Below are 18,816 nucleotides of genomic sequence, written 5' to 3' on the forward strand. Positions count from 1 at the left end.
AAGTGTCTGAGGAACTCCAGAAGTTGAAGCTCAAGACATCTTTGAACGGGTCGACGCTTCCAAGTGGATTGCTTCAATAGTCGTTTCTCGAAAAAGGAGGGCTCCATCCGAATGTGTGTGGATTTGCGTGAGCTGAACAAGGCTATCGTGGTTGACAGTTTTCCCTTGCCTCGAACGGAAGAACTTCTACTTAGCTTGGCCAGGTCACAGCGTTTTTCAAAGTTGAACCTCGCCTCGGCTTACCATCAAGTACCGCTCAGCCCTGAGAGTTGGGAATTCACCACATTCATTACCCATGATGGCCTCTTCCGCTTCAAGCGAGTTTGTTTCGGCCTTGTTTCGGCTTTCTTCGTCAGTCGGAAGTTAGCGCCTGTGTTGTGGGTGTGTGTTCTCTCCCCTTTTGTCTGTTGTCCTGGTTTTGCGCTACTCTTATTTTATGGATTGTGCACTTAATTCTGAAAGGGTGCAAGGGTGTCCTCTTCTACATCGACGACATCATAGTCCATGGCACCACCGGACAGGAGCACCTGACCAACCTTTGTGCAGTTCTCGAACGCTTGTCCCAAGCCGGACTCAAGCTCGACCACAAATGTGTCTTCGATGTTCCGAGGCTCACTTTCTTGGGGCACGTTGTCAGCGGTGAGGGACTGTTTCCACTTTCTTCTGTCATCAAGGCGATTGCGAAGGCTCGGCTCCATCGAACATCGGTGAGCTGCATGGTATCGCAAACGTGAACTTTTGGTGATCATAATTTATTCGGGACAGTGAGGCATGAAAATTAGTTGTTCGAAAGTTTGTGGGTTTCTACGTGGACAAAGGCCACCACCCACCGCGGGTTCGAGCTTCGCGCGAGCCAAGGGCCCCGATCAGCCGTCACCACACACACACTGGGACACCGATGCGGCGCACTCAACCTCCGCAGGGAGGAGAGCGATTCGCCGCAAAGAAATAGGCCTCCAAGTTCACAAAGGAGACGTTTATTCACGTCGTCCTCCAGCAGATACACACACACTCAATCGTCACCCCGTCCCGGGGCGCGCGAGGAGCAAGGCTCCGCTACGCACACGAAGCGACTCGAGTAATGCGCGCCGCTAACACGCCGCTGCAGGAGAATGTCCCCGCGGCAGTGCTGTGATCTCTCTCTCGTGTCGACCGTTGGGCCGGTTGCGAGAGAGAGTGGGCAATCAACGCAAGGTACGCCTGTCGGAGGTCGCTGGACCCCGCTGGACAGGCTCGAACCGCTGCAGGTCAGAGGACACGTGCGGGCGAGCTCGAGTAAGCACTGGTCCGAACGGCAAAGGCCGGCACGGACAAACAGTAACGTACGCACCTTTCGCTGTCTCGGAGGGATCTCTCTCTCTGGGCCCCGCTCGGACGGTCGCGCGGCGCGCGGCCGCCCAAAGCGGGGTCCCGAATTCCCGCCAAAAGGCGCCAATGGCAAAGGCCCTTGGGGAGCCGGGGCGGAGCTGTGGCTAAATGACAGTGATTAGTCACCCAGCCGCCTCTCCACCGCCTGAGGCGGGAGCAAGGGAAAGAGGAGAAACAACGCGGGCGGCCGGCACAGCCGCGCAAAGGCGACGGCGCAAAGCCAGGATTCCCACAAGTTGTATGCTATAGGCGTATGCAGGTATGTGTTCTCAAATATAGCTTTGCTGCATTTTAGTAAATCCTTTATGTATATAGCCAGTTTTTATCATATATTGTCTGAATCTTAAGCAACTTGTGTTTTGTAAAAGCCTCTCCTGTGTCCTGGCTGAGTGAAAGGTTGAATATGGCATGGATAGCCCTTTTTTTGTAGTGACAATAATTTTGCTATATTAGTAAGTGTTGTGCCTCTTATGAGTAGCCCATAATGTATATAAGAGTGAACTATCAAGTAGTATAGTTGTAGTTTGCTTCTGACAGGTGCAATTGATCGTAGTCTGTTGATTATGCCGACTGAGCGCAACGCTTTACTGCGCAAATAATCTGTATAGTCATTCCACAGCAGATGTTGCTTGAAAATTACTCCCAGAAATTTTTTTTGAGTCCTCGCGAACCAGAGTTGAATTTTGAAATTTTAGTTGAAAACCATCAGTAATGGTCTTGTTTTTCCCTCTGAATACGACATACTTAGTCTTGTTAACATTTAGTTGCAGCAGATTAGAATTCAGACATGAAGATAGTTCTTGTAGCCAGATTTTAGCCTCTTTTTCTAATGTAACCATATCATTTCCTGAAAAGGAGACATTCGTGTCATCTGCGTAAATAATGATATTCTTAGTTTGCGGTATATTCTCTATGTCATTAATGTATAAAAGAAATAGTATAGGCCCTAAGATAGATCCCTGCGGTACGCCAGCTACAATTTCACCTGCTGTTGATGAGGCTGCATTTATTTGTGTTATTTGCTGACAATTTTTTAAATAACTGGTGAGAAGTTCAAGCGCAAGTCCTCTGACCCCATACCGTTCCATTTTTTGAAGCAGGATATGATGTTTCACTGAGTCTAAGGCTTTCTTTAAATCGAGAAAAATTCCCACTGATACTAGTCTTCTTTCTTGGTTATCAATTAGTTGTTCCTTTATATTAAGCAAGTCAGATTCTGTTGATTTATTTTTTTGGAAGGCATATTGCTCTTTCGCAATAGTTGCTTTTCTTGCCAGGTAATCATATAAGCGATTATTTACTACATGATCAGCGACCTTCACAAAAGTAGAAAAAATGGAAATCGGTCTGTAGTTATTCAGGTTATTGACGTCACCACACTGCCGCCGCGGTGGCTCAGTGGCTATGGTGCTCGGCTGCTGGCCCGAAAGACGCGGGTTCGATCCCGGCCGCGGCGGCTGAATTTCTTTGGAGGAGAAATTCTAGAGGCCCGTGTACTGTGCGATGTCAGTGCACGTTAAAGAACCCCAGGTGGTCGAAATTTCCGGAGCCCTCCACTACGGCGTCTCTCATGGCCTTAGTCGCTTTGGGACGTTAAACCCCATAAACCAAACCAAGTTCCATCATGTCAGTGCAAACGGCAACGATTTTCAGCGCTCAGTTTCCTTGTGAATTCGTCATTCTTTGAATGTCCTCATTGCATGTAATCTTGATGACCGAAGAAGTGTCTGTTTGTCGGGCAAAAATTTTTCCATTGCGCACCCAGACGTGCTTCCATTTCACTTCGCGTTTGCGCGCAGAGGCTTTTACCAAGTAGGCGTTTTAGTTCTGGGCATAAGTGCTCGTTCACGAACACTGATTCCTCTGTGTCAAACCCAAGGTCTTTCCCAACTAGTCGTATTTGGCGAGCTTTGTCAAGAAAGCTGTCACGAGTCTGCCTGCGGGTAAACTGCACAAGTATGTTTTTGACAGAGGAGTCCTTTGCCAATGGGACACGGTGAGCAACCTCGATACCAGAAGGATCGAAAGGAAGGTTCAGCTTGCTGGCAATTTTGGTCACAATGTCAGAAACGTTTTCAGATGAACTGTATGGGACGCCTTTGATTTCTATATTTGCATTGCGGGAATACTGTTCCATGTTTACAATTCGATTTTCAAGGGCTTTCACTTGGTGTTCAAGGTCACTACATCGTGCTTCAAGTTTCTGGTTGGCTTCTTTCAGGGCCTTGTTCTCAGCCCGCATTTCCTCATATCCTTCGCTTATATAGCTCAGGCTCGCCTTGATCTCTCTCATTTCTTCTCTGAAGTCCCTGTCAAAAGTGTCCTTGAACTCCTTCAGTTCAGACCGAATCTCCTGTTTTAATTCTTCCATAAGTGCGGCAATTTCCTTAGGCATCGCTGAGTACAGGAAGCAATACAATACAGGAAACACTGGCAGCACTGGCAGCAGCAGCAACAGCTAGAACTCAGTAATCAAAATATAAAAGGCTAAGATTCAGCACCAACCTGCGTAGAAGGTTCGCAGAGAAAACTGTGAGCAGTTGATTTTCGCTGTCGCCGCTGCTGCCAAGTGACCGTCGGCTCGTTTTTCCGGTGGTTTTATAGCATTGCTGTTAGTGGCACAGCCAATCCCGTCGATGATAGCTTGATGTCGTAGGCCCGCAGCGGCGCTTGTGTAGGGGGCGGCTGGCGTAGCACTGGTGTAGCACTGGCGATGTTATCAAGCGTAGCGCAGCTTCAGTTTCCCAGGTTGATCTGCCTAGAAGGTTCGCAGAGAAAACTGTGAGCAGTTGATTTTTGCTGCCGCCGCTGCTGCCAAGTGACCGTCGGCTCGTTTTTCCGGTGGTTTTATAGCATTGCTGTTAGTGGCACAGCCAATCCCGTTGATAGCTTGATGTCGTAGGCCCGCAGCGGCGCTTGTGTAGGGGGCGGCTGGCGTAGCACTGGTGTAGCACTGGCGATGTTATCAAGCGTAGCGCAGCTTCAGTTTCCCAGGTTGATCTGCCTAGAAGGTTCGCAGCAGGGTGTCGAACCGGCATTTTTTCGGGTTCGGTTCGGGTTCGGGTTCACGCCTTTCGGGTTCAGTTCCGGGTTCGGCTCCAGAGGGCCATTTCGTTCCGGTTCGAACCGGTTCGGACCGTCCCGAACCGGTTCGAACCGGTTCAAACGGGTTCAGGACAAAAAAAAAATTGAACGCAGATGAGTTTGTCAACCCTGCTATGCGTTTTCCTTTTTCCGGCACATCGGTATACATAACAAAAAATGCAAAGATTTGTTTACAAGAACATAAAACTGGGCTAGCTGGTAAGAGTTCATGCTTAAGTAGCGCAATAAACAGGACAAAGGAAGACTGGAGACGACACAGATGCTGACTAACAACTGGTTGTTACATTCTAGGAAAAGTGTATGAAGGCGCAGGACACAGTGAACAATGCAAAAAACAGAAGAACAAAGATTAAAACTAAAAAAAACATACTGCGCATGCCCAGCATAGTCGAGTCAATGCATCTTTTTCAACGAAATACGAAGACTATATTCCATAGTAGACAGCAATTCCCTATCTTCTGGACCTCACACAGTTGCCAAGAAAGCCTGACTCCTTCTCTACAAATTGACGGATGGTGGAGCAACACGCCCATCTGCTTACTTCCTGATCATAAAGGCCTCCACCATGTCCCTACAAATTCGATCTGGGTGAATAAGCAGGAGACTTGTCTTTCTAAATGGGTAAGCAATGAGCATTTGTTTGAACATCACAGATGGGTGAAAAAGTAGCGGTGTCGTACAACTTGGCTTTGCATTGCAGCGAGTGCAACGATTGCTTACCCCGTAGATAAGACAAGTGACGTGTTAATAACCCTGTTTGCATAAGTAGGGAGTTGGTCGAGACCTATATGACCAGGAAAGAAGCTGATGAGTGTGTTGCCTCACCATCTATCAATTTGGTAGATAAGGAGTAAGGCTTTCTTGGCAACCGTGTGAGGTCCAGGAGATAGCGGATTGCTGTCTATTATGGAAGATAGCCTTAGAATTTCGTTGAGAAAAACGTCATGAATCAACTGTGGTGTGCATGCGCAGTATGGTTTTTAAGTTTTAATCTTTGGTCTTCTGTTTTTAGGGTTGTTCCTTGAGTCCTACGCCTTTATATACTTTTCCCAGAATAAAATAACCAGCTGTTAGTCAGCGCTCGTGTCGTCTCCCGTCTTTCTTTTGTCGTGTTTACTGCGTTAATTAAGCATGAAAAATTGTTTAATGCGAGATGTTCTCACTTTACACATTTTACTTATTGTCCGCAGCAAAGACGAAATTACGGCAAGAGCCGCAAAATGAAATGAACTCGAAATTGATGAAAATCGGCTATGTATACGCTATAATCCACCTTATGAGGTGTAAGGCGAAAAGCCGGTGGATTTTCAGTCTACAAAACCCTCCTGCTTGAGCAATTTGGGAGACCCCGTTGCGCGAGTAATAGGTCTCTTTTGAAGCTTGAGTCAGTTGGGACTTCCTCGTACGCAGTGTAATTACGGGGCCCCAAGAATGCCGACGCACGCGCCCTCTACGTTCCCGCGCACTACTGAGAAAAGAAACTGCCATGTATCGGTACCTACATACAGACGGACGCCTTTCCGTCGCCCCGAAACCGATTTGCCAGTCACCCCTCCTCTACTAAATGGCAAGAAAATGTGCGAGAATCCCTCCACCGCCCATCTGCCGCCCAGCGAGAGCCTCGTGGGAGCACAGGCTCTCCCTAACATCCAGAACTTACCAAACATATTTTATTTAAATCACCTATTCGACATCGCCTTTGAGACTCACGTTATATATTCCGAACCCCTATAGCTCAGTATCTTCAAAAACACAGCTAATCGTGGCTTCTCACTATAGTACAGTAGGAAATTACGACATTGACTTATTATGATGACGTCAATCTCCTCTCTTCTGATAAATATAGTATAACAAAAAACGCACGCCTGGATGGGTTGAGAACGCTTCGTTTTTGCACGGACACAAAATGTCAACAGCACCGCCGCGGTGGCTCAGTGGTTACCGCACTCGGCTCCTGACCCGAAAGACGTGGGTTCGATCCCGGCCGCGGCGGACGAATTTCGATGAAGGCGAAATTCTAGAGGCGTGTGTACTGTGCGATGTCAGTGCGCGTTAAAGGACCCCAGGTGGTCGAAATTCCGCAGCCCTTCACTACGGCGTCTCTCATAGCCTGAGTCGCTTTTGGACGTTAAAATCCGATAAACCAAACCAAACCAAAGAAATTGGCAACATGTTTGTTGCGACGTTGAGCTGCAGCATTCTTGCAAGTGCAGCATTGTGCGAGGAAGGAGATATACTTGCACTACATAGAATGTTTGAGACTTTTACTGGGGCTCTATCAAAGGGAACCTTTGCGTCAACAGAATTTTTTGCGCCCTTGATAGAGTGATAAAGAGTGGTTAATCTGGCGTGCACCATTTATCCACCAATTTGTTTCACGCATTTATTTTCAAAACTACAAACAACCCCTTTCTGGCAGCTATGCTTTCTGGGCGTGATCACTAACGCATGCCAGCGAGCGCATATATTTCCGCATTGCCCTTTTGTTTATCCGGTATTTAATTTTTTTTCTTATTAGTGCATCTCCACCGTTGCCAAGAACCCGCCTTTCGTTGCATATTTCCGTCGCTGCAAACAAGAATATGCGGATTCCAAAAAACAAAAGAAGCTGCACCAATTTATACATCCTGCTCTTTTGGTAATACTAGTAGTAATATCGCAGGTTTAACGTGTCGAGTAGACATTGAGGCTGTAGGATAGACGGTGTAGTGGAGGGCTCCAAATTAACAGAGATCAGCTGGGGATTTTTGGCGTCACGCTGGTTTTTGTATTTTTAGAATCAGCAGCCGAGCTCCACAGTCATTGAGCCATTTTTTAAGCATGAAATGCTTTTAGCCCCCGTTGTCGGCAGTGTGGTGACGTCACGCCGAGACCGAGAGCCATCATCCGGGCACTGAAATCCACTCATCCGGGCACTGAATTCCAGTCATCCGGGCTCTGAAACGAGAACATCCGGGCTCCGTACGAGACTTAACGAGATTTAACGAGACTCTCTAAGCCCTCCTACGCGACCGGCATGCAAGCGTCGGTTGGTCTCCAAAGGAGTCACAAAAAATAACTGCTGTCAGTGCCTTCTCATTGTTTATCAAGATATCAGTCGCTGTGCGTTTGATAATGCACGGAATTATAATTTCCGATTTCTAATAACGCGTGCAAAAAGCACATAAATGCCACGATACACTTCGTTGTCATACGTGATCTCTTAGGGGCTTCGCGCATCGAAGCAAAGCCGCGCTGGCGCACAGGGGCCCGGGGGAGAAGCGCTGCGTTCAAAGGGCAAGGCATCGCGCAGGACGGGTGGTGGCGTTCCTCCCTTCCATTACGGTGCGGTTCGGGTGTCCACCGGGATGGCAGAGAATTACTGCGCCATTTCCTTTCCTCAAAAAACCTTGCGTTCAAATGGCAAGGCACCACGCTGAACGGGTGGTGGCGTTCCTCCCTTCCTGTACGGTGCGGTTCGGGTGTCCACCGAGATGACATTAGAGCCGTAAACATTTCATGCTTACTCTACTCTCGGTTACGGGAGAGGCAGAGATTTTTTCTCCTAGGGAGTAGACTGCTGGAGATGGCCTCTTGCTCTCGTTTTAAGCCCTTCTCCGGTGCGGTCCTCCGACGTGCAGCGTAAAGGTACGCGGGCTCGTAGTGCAGGTTTGGGAGAAAGGTGCGTTTCGCGCTAAAAAAACAAACAAAAAAAACACTGCAGTAACTTAAGGACACGTAGAACAGCACACACGTATGCCCACACATCTGAATTTATGCCGAGGACGTAACGCTAAACTAGAACCAATAAAACACCGGGAAAAGAACGCGCTTTCTAGCCGTTGCGATGCAGGTTGTTAACTGGTGTTGGTATAATTTTTTATAAATACTGCCTATTTTACAGCGACAAGCGTTCACGTAAGACGCCCCAGGGTTTGTTCTGTCATGACACCAACACTTTCCAGGTCACTTCACCAACACCAGCACCGTAATGTTGCCAAATACGTAGCGTTGGACTTTTCTGCTTAAACAGAGGGAAACCGAAAAAGGTGCGCCTAATTAAATTTTTGAAATTGTAAATTGGTTTGGTTGAAAACTGGTTTTTGAGGAAAGGAAATGGCGCAGTAATTGTCTCACATCTCGGTGGACCAGAACCGCGCCGTTGCTTGGTGCTGCGCAGTTACAAAATGTGCATTGCAATATTGGGCTTTCGCAAAGGGACCTCGCGTGAACGTTGGAGTTTTTTTCTTTGTTGCCCTGCATCGTGAGGGGTTTCATTTAGAACCTGCTGTCTGAGACAATGAGCGCCTGCAAAAGTATATGTTGCACTACCCACTGCGGTGGCTCAGTGGTTATGGCGCTCGGTTACTTATTCGGTGTATCCGGGTTCGAACCCGGCCCCGGGGGACACGTTTCGACGGAGGCGAAGCGCAAAAGGCACCGTGTGCTGCGCGATGTCAGTGCACGTTAAAGGGCAACTGCGCCACTTTTTGAGAATATCGAGATACTCAAGGATTCAAATCTACATAGGCTGTAGGTAAAACATGCAAAGTTTTTTTGCACTACCATTCAGAATAGTGACGTAATCGACGATTAAATTTTGCACTTTTCAAAACAATGGAGGAGCGCGGGGAAGTTTAGTGTGACGTCATGGAAGGTATGATTTCGAATTACCGCTGCCCTCAGCCACGCCCTGCCGTGCCTCGTTGGACGCGGCCAAACAACGTTCGGCAGGCTTTGCCTTTGGTGGCATTGGTTTTTTTCCTTCAAAGCAGGCGTTTATGCGTTGGAAATGTACCGATACCTTCGATGACGTCATCATGTGTCCCCCACTTAGCGTTGTACGCTACGGAGAAGCTTGAAGGCCGTCCCAATTTTAATTGGTGATTACGTCAGCGTTTCAAATGCTAGGCCAAAAGGACCTCGCATACTTTACCTGGAAATTTCACACATTCGACCCTTTTTAGCTCGTCGATTTCTAAAACCTATGCAGTTTCTCTTTATTAAGGATCCCCAGCTGGTAGAAATTATTCTGGAGGCCTCCCCTACTGCACCTGTTTCTCTTTTTCCTTTCACTCCCACCTTCCTCCCTCTCTTACGGCATGGTTGAGGTGTCCATCAAGAAGTGAGACAGGTACTGCGCCATTTCCTTTCCTCAAAAACCACCATCACAACGTTGTTGGATCCTCGCGCTAATATTTCATCTATTTGTGAGAAATGACGCAAATAAAAGGAAGGCATTCTCAATCGGTGCTTAAATGACTATGATGATGATGAAAACGTTTATTAAAGCCACAATGCCTTAGTTGAAGGGAAGGCTGATCGGGTCCCTACTCCGGGACGCCGTTGGTAAAAGCCGCTGCCCGTGCTCTGGCGACGAGGGCTCGTTGTTCCTCGAGGTCCGGGCTAGACAGGGCCGCCTCCCAGCCCTCCCGCGTTGGCTGATTTATGATCTCAATGCTGTCATTTTTCTGACAAGCCCATACCATGTGGTACAAGTTTGCCTTCTGGCCACAAAATTTGCATTGTGAAGAAAAGGCCTCGGGCTCAATGGCGTGAAGCGTAGGTTGATTATTGAAAGACAAAGTTTGCAGCCTGCGAAGGTGACATTCCTCTGATTTACTGAGACCCTTAGCGGGCCTCGGGAGACACCCAGTTTTATTGCGTGTTTCTCCTTTCAAATGACGCCATAGATATTAGAACACATGGATCACCGTGTGGTATTCACCTACTGCCACTAAATAATTTAGAAACTAATTTTTTCTTCTATGCTGTCCCGGTTTCATCAACCGAATGATGGCTGTGATGTGAATAAAGCTAAGAAAGGCTTTGATACGAAGGCTGTGAAGAAAGGCTGTGATACGAAGAAAGCTAAAAACTGCCCCAGCACACATAAAAAAATTGGCTTACGAAACTTGTGTGCGGTCTTTACTTGAATATGCTTCAGTCGTGTGGGACCCGTACACGAAAAAGGACATAATGGTCCTTGAAAAAGTCAATAGGAAAGCGGTTAGGTTTATATACGGAAAATACAAAAGGGAAGACTCTCCCTCGCAGTTAATGATGCCAAATAACATTCCTACACTAGAAATCCGCCGAAGGATTAATAGATTGGTATTCTTGTTTAATAAATAGGCTGAAGCTTCCGGAGTGCATTAAGCGTCCTCTAGTGAGAAGGACTCGGAACGTTCATGAACAATCACTTACTCCCGTTTTCGCCAAAACTCACAGTTTTAAAACAGTTTTTTCCCTAGAACAGTGCAAGATTGGAATTCGGTACCGGAATCTGTTTTTTCCTTGGAAAATTGTTCTGATGCGTTAAATCGTCTACTTAGCTGCTAATATTGCTTATATGTATGTTTTGTATCCGTGTGCTGCTAATATTGTATAAGTTTATTCTTTTGGTTTTATTCTTTTGGTATCCGTGCGCTGCTAACATTGTATAAGTTTATTATTTTGGTTTTATTCTTTTGGTATCCGTGTGCTGCTAATATTGAATAATTTTATACTTTTGGTTATGTAACAATGTAAGTTCACTCCTGTTTGGGCCAAGCAGTGGCCTGCAGTATTCTGAAATAAATAAATAAATAAATAAATAAATAAATAAACATTAGGTCACGTGAGGCACGGGAAAGCTAATACAAACACTGATGCGTTGTTTTGACTCACTCTAGCACTTAAATCAGCTGGCTTCAAGACCTATAATCACAACGAACGACGTATCAGCAGTTGTATTGCCATTTTATTGCACCTCACGCGACCTAATTTCCTCTACACGTCACAGCCATCGTTATGTTGGTGAAACCGAAAGAGGGTCATGAAGAAATTCAAATATAAATTATTTATTATGTGTTGGTGAAATACCACGCGGTGCTCCGTGTACACCAATGTCTAACGCATCGTTTGAAAGAAGAAAGCACGCAAGCAAAAATTTGGTGTCTACAGTCCTTCATTGAGTTAGAGCAGTGCTAACAATTTGATTAAAGATTTACGCAAATATGTAAAAGGGGAGGAATAATAGCTCAAGATTTCACATAAACCTGAAGTACAAAGAATTGGCGGTAGCACATTACAAAAGCGTCAATTAGGCATCTTCCCAGGCCCCAGACTTCCTGTAAGTTTGCTGTCGCATATAATGGGTACCATTATCGCACTTCCCAGCGCAGACAGCTACGGGTGGTTAAATCTATGCGCCAGATCATCTCATTTTGTGCGGAAACAAGAAGTATGCCGAGATGCAAAAAAAATGGGGCTGAACCGGGTACCGAACCGGTTCGGAACGGTTCCTTTGAATCGTTCCGGTTCGGGTTCAGTTCCAAGATGGCGAAAAAATTATGGGTTCGGTTCGGTTCCGGTTCCGGGCGAAAATTCGGGTTCGGTTCCGGTTTAGGGTTCGGGTTCGGTTCCGGTTCGACACCCTGGTTCGCAGAGAAAACTGTGAGCAGTTGATTTTCGCTGTCACCGCTGCTGCCAAGTTACTGCGTAATTTCCTTTCCTCAAATACAATTTTCATTGTCTTTACCGCCCCTCTTTCTCTTTCTTCTTTCATTCCACTTCCTCCCTGCATGGTGGGGTTTCAGGTGTCCACCGAGATGACAGAGAATTACAGCGCCATTTCCTGTTCTGTGGACTCTCTGGCAGCGCTACAACACGCTGTTGCGTTCCACTTCTAAAGGCAAAGATTAAGCGTCATTAATTGGCAGTTAATTAATGCACCAACAGAATATGAAGTGAACAATCCCGTAGCAGAATGCAGTACTCTGGCTTTCGCCTTTTACCACTTTAGCCGCTAAAGTTCCTCGTAATTTTTTTCATACACCCGGAGGTCATGTTCCGTTCTAAGTTCTTGATCTTTAGACAGCCATTGCTGCTTTGTCCTGCAGCTCACGAAACATATTAAAACTGGAGAGTTGTTTTTTTATGAGGAAAGCCTGTGAATTCCATCATGGTCGGTCTCTCCGAGAGGATTAATGCGAAGTGACTCGGATAGTTCGTTTACTTTTGACAGCAAATTGTCATCATCCTCTTGCTTAAGGCTGTGCAATTCAAGGTTCTGACGTCTCCCGTACTGTTCAAGCTGATTGACCTGCCTTTTTAGGCTGACAATTTCATTTCCCTGATCGGCGGCTTCAAGGCCGTCAATTCGTTTTTTGAGGGTCTCAATATCTAAGTTGTTTTTTTTTTTTGGTTAGCCAGAACTTCATCATACTCCTCGGACATCATTTGAACAGATGTTTCAAGATTTTCTGTTGTTTTCAAGTTGACCAAGGCGTCAACTTGAACTTTCAGCTCAACCAAAACAGCCAACTTGGCATTGATGTCGGCCAGTACACCACTGTATTCACAGCCTTGTTTGCTGGTGTGCTTGTCAGATGGTTTTTGTCCTGTTTTAAGCTTTAAAGGAACAGTGAGGAGAGCTCTATTAATATTTTTTTATAGCAGAATCCGATAGTTCGGCATTTCATGGCTTTGTTGCCACTTGACCGGCAGCGAAAGATGCATTTATTGCTAAGAAATTTGGATTCCAAGGTGAAAAAGTTTTTCCCGCCGCTGATTCAAACTTGGGACTCTCTTTGACGACACAGGACTAGGTGACGTGACACATGACGTGCACATGACTTAACGCAGACTCTGTAATTTCTGGCAGTTAGCGGTGTGGCCCTAGCAGCAGCCGAAATGAAAGCTACTGCCGGCCGCACGTTGAAGGCATATATCGGCTATTGCGGCCGTCGCTATCGTCGCTTCGTTTACGTTTGCACCGGCGTTTTGCCAGCGTTACGATGGATCCCGTTCTCGAAGTCGTCAATGAAATTCTCACAAATAGACACCTTTTAGCATACCGTGTACCTTGTTACCGTTAGCGGAATACCGGGAGCCCGCCTACTGCTGGTGAGCAGGCGCTGATTGGTCCCAATGCTGCAGGCGTGCACGTAGCTGTCGGTTATGTGGCGCCATCTGGCGACGTCAAGGAGATTTGCGCAAGCATTGGCTGTGCCTCAGTGATTCGTGGCTCTCGTGTCGCAGTGTTGCTAGAACCATTGGCTCTAGCTACACTGTCTTGTCCTATGATGTCATCACGCTTGTACTTGTTAGTTTGGTCTGTGGCGGCAATACCTGTATTTTGGTTCTTGCTCTTTTCTACGTTACAAGAGCTTTGTTGTCAGTATGAGTGGCGTTTTCATAATCAGGAGCTGGTATTCTGTCGATACAAGCCAACTTCAATTTCTCCTCAGTGTCCCTTTAATGTTTTAGGCTTCGTTATGCACGTTGTAAGTTTTCACGATTTTTTTTTTAACCAGTCGGAGATGGTTGAGAGCAATGTCCGAAGTCCAGGGTTTTGCCAGTGTAACGTCTGGTACGTTTTGTATGGAATGGCCCATTGTGAGAAAACGGCCCCCTCATAGGTAGCCGAAGGAAGTGTTCCGTAATTTTTTTTCAGTGCGAAAGTATATCTTGCCTTATGAGTGGCGTGGACTGGGTGTGTCGCCACTGGCTGTGGACAGAAAGTATACATAAGCATGTCCTCATGAACTGTCGATCATCCAGTAGGAGTGTAATTATGATGTGTGATGATTAATAATGATTGAATGAAAAGTTTAAATGATCAGATTACTAAGTGAAATAATTAATTACATAATGCAATTAATATAACTAATTACTCTGAGTAATTCATACAATTGTTAAATTAGTAGTAATTCTCCCAGCCTTGAATGGACCAAATGATGAAATCAATCAACTAATAAAACAAGTCAAATAAGTGGCAGTTAATAATTAAACAACATTAATTGACATTTAATCAGTAATATATTTTAATTGATTTATTAACTATTCAGTTAATTATTATCAATTATTGCATTACTAAGCAACAGAGAAGGCAACAGAGCTCTAAATGCTTTCGTATTTCTGCGTATAAGGAGACCTAAGTGCACCGTTAATATTTGGGGGGGAGGGGGGCAATTTTCGGGGCCCCCAAGGGCCTATTTTAGGGGTGCTGCCCATACATGCATTGTGCAAAAATTTTCTTTTTTTAAGTGAAAACACACCAATCGGGGAATAACTGCATTTATTTTACGTTCAGTTGTCACTCGTGGAGTATTTTGACTCCGAGCTGGTGCTGTGCTCTGGTGGACGCTCATCCCACAGGAAGTCGCGCAGCATGTCTGCTGTCAACGTGTAGCTGTTGTTCCACACTACCGTCCCATAACAGAGTAGCTCTTCCATTTCGGGAAACTCGCACAGCTTGCCTCGGAAAGCGCACTTTTTGCAGCTTGTGTTTCTCAATGCATCCTTTTGGTTGCGCTATGGTCGGACGCACTTCTTGGCCAAGTCGAATTTCCTGCCCGCCGCACTCTTGCCCTGTTCGAGAGCTAACTCCTAGCCGTGCAGCTATTAAGGTGCTTGTCCATCGTTGTAAAACTGCAATGCTCGGTGGCAGCACGCAAAAGCCACAACTACGGTGAAGAAACATGCTGCCACTATTCCCGTGCCTTTGGCAGCTGGAGCTGGTGATCCTGATGCCGACATGAATAGCAGGAGCTCACGGCAGAGAAAAAAGTTTACAATGATGATGTTGTGCCCTTGGGCGCCATCTGTTGGTGGCACCTGGAAGCTCCTGTGCGCATGCATGGCCTCTGCGATCAAGCGCACCGTTGCTCTCAGCTGGAGCTGATCGCAAAGGCCACAGTGCATGCATTTCGAAGGCTGTTGCATTGCTCAGAAAGAAGCCAAGGGTACTCCTGTATGACAAACCGCTGGTGTGGTCGCTCTTAAATACAACCTAGGGGTGTCATTTGGTAATGAGTTCTGTTTTATACCAGGACTGGATGGGGTATTTGCCCAGTTTGTTCAGAATCTGTCAGAAGTGCACGTTATGTGCAGCAACACGGAACCCTCCTCCCTTCCATAGTAAGGAAAGGTGGTGGCATCTCTCACTCTCTGGTAGGGTCTGTGGAAAAACAGTGGTGAAATAAAGATGGTGCCACTTGACCGAGAAGGCACAGGTTCGTTTGTCAGCTTTGGAACGATATGGCCGTAGGTAGCCACATTTTGATGGAGGTGAAACATTAATGACTTCGCTTTGCAGTGTCTGTGTGCTTTGAAGATTCCCAGATGGTGAAAATAATCCATAACCCTCTACTTTGGTGGCTTGCTCACTTCTTTTGTCATGGTGTAGTGTCCACCGAGAGTGAGACAGTTACTGTTTATTTTCACTGTGCTTGTCTGGGAATGTGGGGCAGGTTGACCCTGTGGTGAGTGTCTTGTTCTCTCTGGTGCAGGGTAAGGGCCATGTCGGCAGAGCTGCCTCCGGTGCACCCGCGCCTCAGCTGCCGGGTCAGTGAGGCTAAAGGCAAGGAGCCCAGGTGACTCTCTCTTTCTCCCCTGCTCCTTGGGATGGGGGGATTTCTGCGCTATTCCTTCGCTTCCCAAACAGCATCTTCAGCAGAGTTTTAAATGCCGTGGAGAACATCTAGTAGGTGTTTGATCGGGTTACGCACATTAAACTATTAATAAACTAGGGTCAACACTTGGCCATGGCTGCATCGTTAATTGGATTAGCAACTACTTATCTGACAACACAATTTACAGAAATTAATCAAGCCTCCCATGTAGTAAATGTTCTGTCTGTTGTACCCCAGTGTTGCGTCTTGGTGCCTGTTCTCTTCCTAATTTCATAAATGATCTGGTGACTAATCCTATTTTTAATATACGACTGTTCGCAGATGACTGCATAATTTAAAGGAAATTGATACAATAGAGGATCATGAAGCCATTAACAACGCACTAGGAACTATAACTTACTGGTGCACTGCCTGGCAGATGATATTTAACGGTACTAAATCTGCTGCTATGACAGTTTCTACGAAGAAGCATAAATCTGACTTTCAGTCCACTATAAATGAGACACCACTTACTGCAGTAACTGAATGTATCTTGATGTACTAATAATACTAAGTCTTGAACTTGGGTGGAATGCTCATGTGGATGGAATCACCTTAACAGCTCTAAAATGGCTAATTTTTATCAGACAATGTTTGATTAGCCCCTTTTCAAATTAAGCTATTAGCCTACATTGTTTTGGTTAGATCTAAGCTATTAGCCTACATTGTTTTGGTTAGATCTGTTCTCGAATAGGCTAACGTCGTTTGTTTTTCTTATGCTCATCAAGATATAACAAAACTTCGAGCAGTTCAAAGAAAAGTGGTGAGATTTATATTTAACAAATACAAAATAACTGATTCACGTACTGAAATAATGAAAAGGAATCAAATCTTTGCAGACTCTTGCTAAACTCATGCGGCTGAAGCTTATGTTTCAACTATTTAATCGACATCTAAACCTGGGCACTACTAAATGTATTTTCGTTTGCGAAGTATGCAAAGTAGTTTGCGAACATCAAGGCATCATAAACATTCACATGCGTTAAATGAGTATTATTTCTATACTGACTGCTTTAAGTACTCATTTTGCCCACTAGCAATTAGAGAATGGAACTGCCTTAGTCCATCCATTGCTAATAATTTATTGGCAGAATTTAATATTGCAGTTGACAATGTGTGGCGTGATTAGCTCGTCATTTCCTGATCCATTCTGTTCTGTTATTATTATACCCATGGTTATATTTTTTTTCATGCTTAAACCTTTTATTCCAACTATGTAGTGTTACTAATACTAACTACCTGTACTGTGTTAATGCCTTGGCAGTGTATGTTCATAATATTTATTGTTTAGTTATTGTCTGTACATTCTAATAACTAGCATTGTTTTGCTTATTTTATTGTTCTTTGTATAATGCTATAGACAACAGCCTCACTTCGTGTGCTATCTCATTGTTTGAGTCATAGCTCTTGTGTATTACGTTTCACCATTTGCTGTTTTTTCTTAACGTGCTGACCATTTGAATGTTCTGATTAATACTAAACCACTATCTTGTTAACCTAACTATGCGCTTCTGCCACAATTCTAATGGGGATTAGCAGTATGTATAAATAAATAAGTAAATAAATAAATAATGACCTAAAGGGGATTAGCAGTATGTATAAATAAATGAATGAATGAATAAAAAGGGCATGTTGCATTGTGTACTTTACAGTGAGCTTCATTATTGAGAGAACTTTTTTTTTTTTGCAGGAATTCAGATGAAGCTGATTGAATATTGATTTTCTTTTCATTTTCCCATATCCATAAAAATGCATGCTGGTATTGGGTGCAAAGTAATACCCCTGTCACACTAGCAAATTTAATGTCATTCGAACCTAATGGCATTCGATGCATCGAATGTCATTCAGTCTCTTTCGGTGCTACACGGAAAAAAATAATGTCATTCGGAAATGATGGCATCGACGATCAGTGAAAAAAAAATAGTCCAACTGAACGACATCAGCGCGCATAAAATATGTTTGAAATTGTTGTGCAGTGTTTCAAAAACGGGTGAGAACATTTGTGTGCCGTATTATAAGCTTAAAAATATTATTTGTGGCCATTCTGCACCACTTTAGCCATCAAAAGCCAAGCCAAGTACAAAGTCAACCACAAATCCAATAAATGTAAACAAACAAAATGGCTGACATGGAGGCGCGCGGACACGCGCGGAGCTTGGAAATGACTTCCTAAAGGTGAACTGCTCAGTTACGTCTTTAAGTACCTTTGAGCTTAACGAACATGGCACGCCAACCAACAAGAATCATGCATCCCAAAATGACCGATGGTTGCGGGAAAGACGCTGCTTCACGCTCGGCCGCTGCGGTAGGCTGCTGAGACCGAGAGTAGCAGCTATCCACGACAGCCTCTAGTGTGAACAAATTCACACAAACATTGAGTTTTTTTAGCAGAACTAAATAAATGCACTTTCTAAGTTTGGCAGTGTACACACTATATTTTTCGCGTCGCTTGTTCCTGCTGCATATCTGGTGTCCAGAGTATGCATTCGGTTCGAGATCGAATGCGAATGAGTTCCCCTAACTCATTCGATGGCGAATGTCATTCGAACCTAATGACATTACATGTTCCCGTGTAGCAGTCGTTTAATGACATTAGGTGCTAATGTCATTCGATTCGAATGACATTAAATTTGCTAGTGTGACAGGGGTATAAGTATGTATTACAGAAAGAGGTTGTCCCAGTGTAGATGATTAAGTGAAAGTGGGTATGAGTAATTTGTGCAGCATCCTAAGGAAGACGCTCAAACTTTGTGGTGTGGGAAGGGACGAATAGAGTGAAAATAGGAAGAAAGAAATAAGTGCAGGTTCTGGAGTGCGTCCTTGACAGCGGGGTGGAGTGGCCAACCCCACTCTCCTTGTGACTGAGAGGTCGTGCCACATTTTCTGCCTTCATTTTCTGCCAACATCAAAATGTAGGGATGGGGGA

At 45.2% G+C, this 18,816-nt stretch overlaps 1 protein-coding gene across 5 annotated transcripts in view; it reads left to right on the forward strand.

Annotated features, from left to right (window-relative positions):
• LOC149345277 (uncharacterized) overlaps positions 1–18,816 on the forward strand; it is a 215,048-nt gene that overhangs the window by 2,005 nt on the left and 194,227 nt on the right. For all 5 annotated transcript variants that reach the window (XM_089546559.1, XM_089546560.1, XM_089546561.1 and 2 more), the window contains exon 2: positions 15,729–15,812. In XM_089546559.1, the coding sequence (XP_089402685.1) occupies positions 15,739–15,812 (74 nt within the window). In that variant the 5' untranslated portion in view covers positions 15,729–15,738. The remainder of the gene's footprint in view (positions 1–15,728; positions 15,813–18,816) is intronic.

Source organism: Amblyomma mixtum, chromosome 5 (genome assembly GCF_055824585.1).
Source record: "Amblyomma mixtum isolate Tamu chromosome 5, ASM5582458v1, whole genome shotgun sequence".
NCBI lineage: Eukaryota > Metazoa > Arthropoda > Arachnida > Ixodida > Ixodidae > Amblyomma > Amblyomma mixtum.